Source organism: Aptenodytes forsteri, unplaced genomic scaffold, assembly GCF_000699145.1.
Source record: "Aptenodytes forsteri isolate BGI_AS27 unplaced genomic scaffold, ASM69914v1 Scaffold736, whole genome shotgun sequence".
NCBI classification, from domain to species: domain Eukaryota; kingdom Metazoa; phylum Chordata; class Aves; order Sphenisciformes; family Spheniscidae; genus Aptenodytes; species Aptenodytes forsteri.
This window is the reverse complement of record NW_008794754.1, coordinates 1,817-9,425: the sequence shown is the minus strand read 5'-3', so window position 1 is coordinate 9,425 and position 7,609 is coordinate 1,817. Positions and strand designations below refer to the sequence as shown.

Here is a 7,609-nt window from a genome sequence, read left to right as displayed (position 1 = left end):
AGGGGGGGGGATTAATTCTTCTTCAGGTAAACCTTGACAATGGCTGTAAATTTGGATACTTAAAGATTCAAGTTTTAAATATTTCCAATAATATAGAGTACTTAATTTCTTTTTATAGAATATCCTTATTTTTTCAAGTTTATGGTGTCCTAGTTAGTAAATTCTACTGTCCTCAGAATTTTGAAAACCAGTGTGATATTTGAATGTCTTTTATTTATTCATTACAAATATATTATGAAAATATAAGAACTCTGAACCTTATAACTGTTAGCCAGCACTCAGATCTGTATTTTTATTTCTTTACAGGATCTGGAGTTTCATGGAGTAATGAGATTCTACTTTCAAGACAAAGCAGCTGGAAATTTTGCAACAAAATGTATTCGTGTCTCTAGTACTGCCACAACTCAAGATGTGATAGAAACTCTTGCAGAGAAGTTTCGACCAGACATGCGAATGTTGTCATCCCCTAAATACTCGCTTTATGAGGTGCATGTCAGGGGAGGTTAGTATTTATTCACGAACTCTTTTCTGCATCCACACCACCTTCCTATGCACCCCCAGCCAAAATTTAGATTAAGCATTTAGATTTGCCCCCAGCTTCTGAACCACATAAGACTTGGGGTTTTTGTTCCTAAGTACGTTGCTACTAATTGTTACGTGGGGGAGTGGTAATTCCAAAATGTAAGTACCCGTATCAGGCCTGCAGTTAATGTAAGTTTTGATTATGACCTATTAAATGTTGTACTTGACATCCTGTTAGTTTGTTGACATTTGTGAGAGAGTTGCTATTTTTAGGACTAGTAGGTAAAGACTAAATTTATAATGGGAGAATAGGAGTGTTAAATTGGAGCACTTAAGAGTATATCCTCAGTTCTTTGATGTTGTGGGCCTTTGATAGGTAGCTTTATAGTGCATGTTTCTTTACTGCTAAACTGGGGGAAGTTCAACATAGTATTGTTTGAAGCCACTGTGTTTCTTAAACAGATCCTTTCATGTTACCTGTGAAGAACTTAGATATCTAAATAGCCTTTTGATGCTGCTAGCATTTGTCTATCCCCACCCCAATAGAAAGCTTCAGGTTGGAGGGTGGTAGTGTGTGTGGTGGTGGTGGAGACAGGGATAGGAGAAACTAGCTTTTTGTCGTGCTTTTTCTTTTTTGTACTTTGGAAGCTTACGCAAGTGGTTTAACTACCTTAAATTCTGCTTTTGAAAGACTGAAAATAATTTAACTTGAGATAGAGAATGGAAATTTATTGGGATATGTGTCACTTTTCATGGTCCACAAATGGTGACTTGATGTGAATTACGGGATTCGGGAAAAGTGCATGTGTCATCACTAATTTAAGCAATGAATAGTATGTGTTTTTTCTGCTTTAGGTTTCTTTAAAAATCTGTTAGCACTGTATTTGTACTCAAAATGAAATGGTTTCCTTTGCAGAGCAAGTTCCTGATGTTTAAAATGTGGCTCATGAGAGGCACCTCCTTCAATAGGAGTGTTTCTCATTAAGTAAAATGTAACTGCAAAGACATCATTGTCTTGCTATGCATATGTACTGTCTCCTACTTCTAGAAGGGAATCAAATGGCAACACTTGTTTAATTTTTTTAACCACTCAGATTTTTTTTTTCATATAATTAAAATAGATATAATACACTAAATACACTAAATAAAATTTTGTCTAGTATATATGCATAATAGTTTTTTTTTATTTCAAAACCTAGTTTATTTTTGTGCAGCATAATAGATTTTTTTTTTTTCAAAACCTAGTTTATTTTTGTGCAGCCTTTCCAGAATAGTAGTTCTTGGGCCACAATCAGACTGGTTAAACTTAAAATAAGGAAAATGAGTGTTTAGAAGTCTCGTGAAATTACAAAGTTTGAAACATCATAACTGTAGATGTAACTTCTCCTGAGTGATAATCTTGTGTTCCCAGACTTCAGTTCTGATAAAGGAGGTATGCAAGACTACTTTACGTGGACCTTTAGCTTATGTAGATAGAGGGAATACACTTAGGCTGCTTGCTGGAAAGGGGACATACATTACTACCTCCCCAGGCTTTCTACCCCTATACTTAACAGGGAAGCATCAACTGATGTGTACTGTTCAGCAAACCTTTTGTTCTTTTTAGAGCATAACTTGTTTCTAAATATCTTTGCTCTTGGGGTGCCAAGTAACTGTTACTGCTTTCCATTTTTTTGAAGAAGAAAGAAGATTAGATGTAGATGAGAAGCCTCTTGTTGTACAATTAAACTGGAACAAAGATGATCGAGAGGGAAGATTTGTTCTCAAGAATGAAAATGATACACTTCCTCCAAAGGTGAGTCTTTAAGGAGTATGCTAGTGGTAACAACAGTTTCGAAATGTGTGGGACTTGCTTATATAGCAAAACATAATTTCTACTTTTCTAATTCCTGAAAACAAAGGTGGTCATCAGCAGTTGATCTCTGGAGCGAGTCTTTTTAAATACTTAAAATGCATCTTCATAACACAGCATTTTTATGATCTTTCAGATGGTTTGTGATGCTTTGATCCGTGTAGCTGTCTAGTACTGGAGCATGTAATGCCCAGAGAACTTAGAGCTTGCTTTGTTCTAATATGATGAATTAAAAATTTCCTCAAATAGTATATGCTGCCAAACACCTAGGAGGTAATCCTATCTCTTGCAGAGCCTTTAAAAGGGGATGCCAGAGGGACTTAAATAACTAAAAATTGTTACCTCCCTAGGTAACGTTCTGTTTCTTAACAAAACTGATGGGAGACTGTTTCCTTTTGGGGAGGCTTTTTTTCTTCCTTCCGAATGCAAAATGAGGGACATGTGAACATCAGCCATACAAAAGCTTATTTTATATTAGTCATTTAAAAATTAAATTAGATCAGACTTTGGCTCCTGAAGTCATACAATTATGTATATTATATCTAACTTGGATGCTTATAGCTATGGAAAACATGCTGTTCAGTGTGGGCTATTTTCAGGCACGTTTTTCATCTTGGGCTGAGCACTAAATTTCTGTTGTTCTTGGAATTAGAGCTTGTTAATTTTAAAGGTGCTTTGGGTATAGGTACATGAGCTATTCTTGCACTATGCTTTTCACTGCAGGGTACATCCATGTTAGAGGTGGGGAGAGAAAATTAATGATGTCTTGCACTACATCTACCAGACTTGCTATTCCTATTCATTGAATTAAGTAATCTTCAATCTTCCTTCTCTGTGTTCTTCACTTCCCGATAGAAGCAAAAAAAACCTGCATCATCTTTCTCTCATCTTCTATTATTTTCTCTACAGAAGGCAAACGAGCCTAGGATTACAGGTATCTTGTGTATGCAAGGAGCAGGAATTGGAGAAGAGAACACTGGAAGGACAACTCAGAAAAATACATCATAGGGGAAATGTCCTCTGTAATGTTTTTTCTTCTGCAGTTTATTCTTAGCTGATGCTCCAACGCAGTTGTCTTGAAAGCAGATTAAGTGCCGCGTTGTTTTGTGAAGTATTTTTACTGGGAGGCAGAAATTTGTTCTGCAGCTTTCAGTTAATCTTTGAGGCCAAGTAGATAGTAGGCAGTATTCAAGTAAAATTCTGCTGTTTCTTCACTTTCTTGAGTACAAGGTGCTTAATCAGTTCATACTTACTTTGGAATATGAAATTATTTTTGCCTTCTACGTTATTCTGGAGAGTATTAGTCCCATCCCTGTGTAATGGAGTATTGTTGCCTGGAGTATTGTTTTTGTGTTAGTGATACTATGTCTTAGATTTATCTGGAAAGTTAAAACCAACACTAACTTTTCATTGGACTGAAAATGATGAAAGTTGTTTTAACTCATTTATTTCAGAAGGCTCAGAGTAATGGCCCTGAAAAACAAGAAAAAGAGGGAGTAATTCAGAATTTCAAACGAACTCTCTCAAAAAAAGAAAAAAAAGAAAAAAAGAGGCGTGAAAAAGAGGCGTTGCGACAAGCTTCAGATAAAGATGATAGACTTCTTCATGGGGATGATATGTGAGTGTTTTAACCTTTGATCAGTTCATATAACCTACGTTTTACTTTAAAGGATTCCCACTTTCTACAAAATAAGTTGTTGTTTCTTTCAAAAGTAAGTAGTTGACATGGGTGCAATATCATCATAAACCAAAACACGTGATGGCGATTTCTGTGGTTTGTATGTACATTTTGTGGCAAGGTTTGTTTTTAAACCATGAAATAAGCTTTTTTCCACCTCTTTGTCCTTGCACGGAAATTGACACATGCTTGGTGACATGGACTTTCCTCACTATGTTTATTTTTGAGCATTTACTCTGGAGTGGGTTTTTTCCTCTCCGTATGTTTGATTGTTCTGTCTTTTGCCAGAAAAATTAGTATGTGTAGGTGTTTGCATTTGGCTTACCACCTGACTATCAGTTTGTTTTTCTCTGAGATGTATTTTGGTAGCCAGTCTTCTAGGTTCTTCAGCTCTTGCTCCCAAATCTGCTGTGCTTTATTCATTGAGACAGGGCAGGACATACGTTAATCCTTGTACAGAAAACTGAAGCACAAGAGTCAGGCATGAATAGCTGTATGTAGAACTAGAAAGCTGAGAATGGTCTACATTAAATTAAACTTTTGTCTCTGTACCAGATTCTGTAGGTTTCATATGTAATACACCAGGAAAAAAAAATCATTAATGGTGGATTTTTAACATACCCAGAAAGAAAATGAATGATGAAAACTTATTAATTGATAACAGAGTCTCAGAGATGAAAGAAATTAGTTGACTGGTTGACATATAATAGAGGATTTAGCTGCTCAGTTTGATTTTTTTTTTGCTGCTCATTTTTTTTTTTTTTTTTTTTTTTTTTTTTCTCTTTTTGAGTTCATGATTGTTTTTCATACATGTAGTACTGCTCTGCATGGATATGTTTGCAACGTTCTTCGGATATCGGCATGATCTTTCCAGTATTCTATGCCGTTACTGAGCTTGATCTTAATTTTTTAAAATTCAAATAGAATTGTATTTAAGTAGCTTGGCAAAAGAAAAAACATGAGCTGCAAGCACATGGTAACTCTGCTTCCATGTGATTTGCAATATTGTAAATCAGAATAAAGTTAGGGGTATAATGTAAAGTTTCTTTAATGCCTTTTTTTTTTTTTTCCCTAAGAGGTAGAAGGCCTTCTTTTTCTTTGAAAACTAGCAACCATCAATACTTAAATTGGTTGTTGTCTATTTCAGGTGAGCATAGGTACATGAACAGTGTTAATCCTAGCAAAAGTGAAGTTCATGTAGAAACCATCTTACAATAACTTAATTGATCTTCTCTGTGTATGGATTCCACTTGCCTTTTATCCTTTATGAAGTGGTGAGGATATATGTATTCTGAGGTATTAATGACAATTTTTTCTGTTTATTTAAACTAACTTGGCAGTGAGAATTCTCGCCTTGCAGCTGAGGTTTACAAAGATATGCCTGAGACCAGCTTCACTCGCACAATATCCAATCCCGAGGTAGTTATGAAACGGCGGCGACAGCAAAAACTAGAGAAGAGAATGCAGGAATTCCGCAGTTCTGATGGCAGACCAGACTCAGGTACTTAGATTTCTTCTGGTTAAGTTGTAAACGGTAAACTGTTTACTGAGAGACTGTTTTTAAGGCCAGCAACTCCTGTAAATTTGACTTGACTTCTGCTTTCTCCAATATTTTTTGTACTTCATGGCTAATTTATCTGTGGTGTAACTGAATGAAGGATTTGTAGAAGTAAGATTCCACAGGCGTGTGTTCTGTGATGAGTGCAAGTCAAAGCTTTCAGTGATGGGCGAACTGATGGGAGGGAATATGCTCGTTGATCTTGCTAACAGTGCTAAACTGGGAAAGAAGGAAGGACAGAATTAGACTTATTAAACTGACAAACTGAGGAAGTCTTCTGAAATAACTGTCATTCATTTTGCTAAGAACAAGCTGAATGACCTGAATGTAAAAATGAAATCAGTAGCACAAATACAGGATGGCAAGGAGTGATTGTTCAGGTCTGCACAAAGGGTCCTGGTAGATCTTGTGAATATCAATGATCAAGTATTTCACATTCTTGGGGGTGGGGATACAACAACAGTGGCTGTATAAACATCAGCGTTAAATGAACAAATGAAGCAATATTAGTACTGATAAAACCTCAAAAGATTTATTCCGTCCATGGACGAGTAGTGAAGAAGGAGTTAGAGGTGTATGAAACATCACCTGAGGGAAATCTTAAATGGGCTTTTTAAAGAGAGGGGAGATTCTTGACGGTCAACACAAACTTGCTGTCAGGATGGGAGAGGTAAGTTCTTCATCCAGTCATTGTCACTGTTTCATTTTAACTTCAGGTAATATTAAGAATGGTGAAGCACTGGGGAAAAGACTTGCTTAGAAATTAGGAAAGCATCACTGGAGGTTTTTACCAATGGCGGAGACATTTATTTCAGGGATGTTACGTAACTTTTCTTTTGTTAGTGGATTGACTAAATGATTTCTGAAGGAGTTTGTTCTTGTATTGTTAGAAATATCATAAATGGCTGCATGTATGTCTTTTTATTCTCTGGTAGCATTGTTAATTAAACTTTGTTTCCAAGGTGGGACACTGAGAATTTATGCAGATAGTTTAAAACCAAATATACCGTACAAGACAATCCTGCTGTCCACTACGGATACTGCAGACTTTGCAGTTATTGAAGCACTGGAAAAATACGGTCTGGAGAAGGAAAATCCCAAGGATTATTGTATTGCTCGTGTAAGTGAAGTTACTAAGTCACAATCTTCTCATGCTTCATATTTAATTTTGTTCCTTGCAGTAGCTTTAAAACTAAATGGAAAGACTCTGGTAGTTCTGTGATTTTTTTTACTTTATTTTTTTTTTTTTTTTTTTAATTTAAATAATCTAAAAGCCTCAGGAATTCTGAAGTGATTTGTCAGGTTTTTTGTTTTTAGAACTTAAATCTTCCTATCTTTCTAAATTATTACTTAGTATACATAGATAAACATTAATAATTAAAGTAACATATTTCTATATTTGGCACTGTGGTTTTATACCACTAAGTGTGCTTATGGTTTGCAGATGTATAAACTAATAGTTAATCCTGTGGATACCTAAATTTGTGCTGTTTGTGCCCCTGAACTAAGAGCATTTGCTCAGAGGCAAAAGTGCTGAGTCCAAATTCCATTCTAAAAGGTATATGTTATATGCTGTTGCCTTATGCCTTTCAGTGGTAGCTTACCCTCATTACACATCAGAAAAGATTAAGTGAAACTTAGGCTTATTTTCAGAATTTAATTATTTTAGGAGTTCTAAATGAATTGTATAGAATTGTTTCTTAGAGGTATGGCTTTATCAAAAAGTCCCATGGGCAGTACTGATTAAATGTTTCCAACTTTGTCCATATCATCTTCTGAAGGAGAATAGTGAGACTTGAAAACATTTGATCCTTGTTTGAGTCCAGTCTTTGATTACATTTCTGGCTATTACTTGTCTAATAAACTTGGATTTATTGCTCCTTAAAATGATGAAAGAAAGGAAAAAATGTTTGTGTCTCATTGTATTGTGTTCTCTTCCCCTGCCCCTTCTCCAGTGCTTAAAATGCCGCTGGAAAACAGTAAGGAAGCTTATATTATT

At 35.6% G+C, this 7,609-nt stretch overlaps 1 protein-coding gene across 1 annotated transcript in view; it reads left to right on the top strand.

The window, feature by feature from the left end:
• LOC103894795 (afadin-like) overlaps positions 1–6,730 on the top strand; it is a gene marked incomplete at its 3' end in the record, with an annotated part of 6,807 nt that extends 77 nt beyond the window's left edge. The window contains exons 2-6 of the mRNA XM_009274252.1: positions 307–502; positions 2,202–2,317; positions 3,829–3,992; positions 5,393–5,553; positions 6,573–6,730. Coding sequence (XP_009272527.1) covers positions 307–502; positions 2,202–2,317; positions 3,829–3,992; positions 5,393–5,553; positions 6,573–6,730 — 795 coding nt within the window. The remainder of the gene's footprint in view (positions 1–306; positions 503–2,201; positions 2,318–3,828; positions 3,993–5,392; positions 5,554–6,572) is intronic.
• Positions 6,731–7,609: the final 879 nt, after the last annotated feature.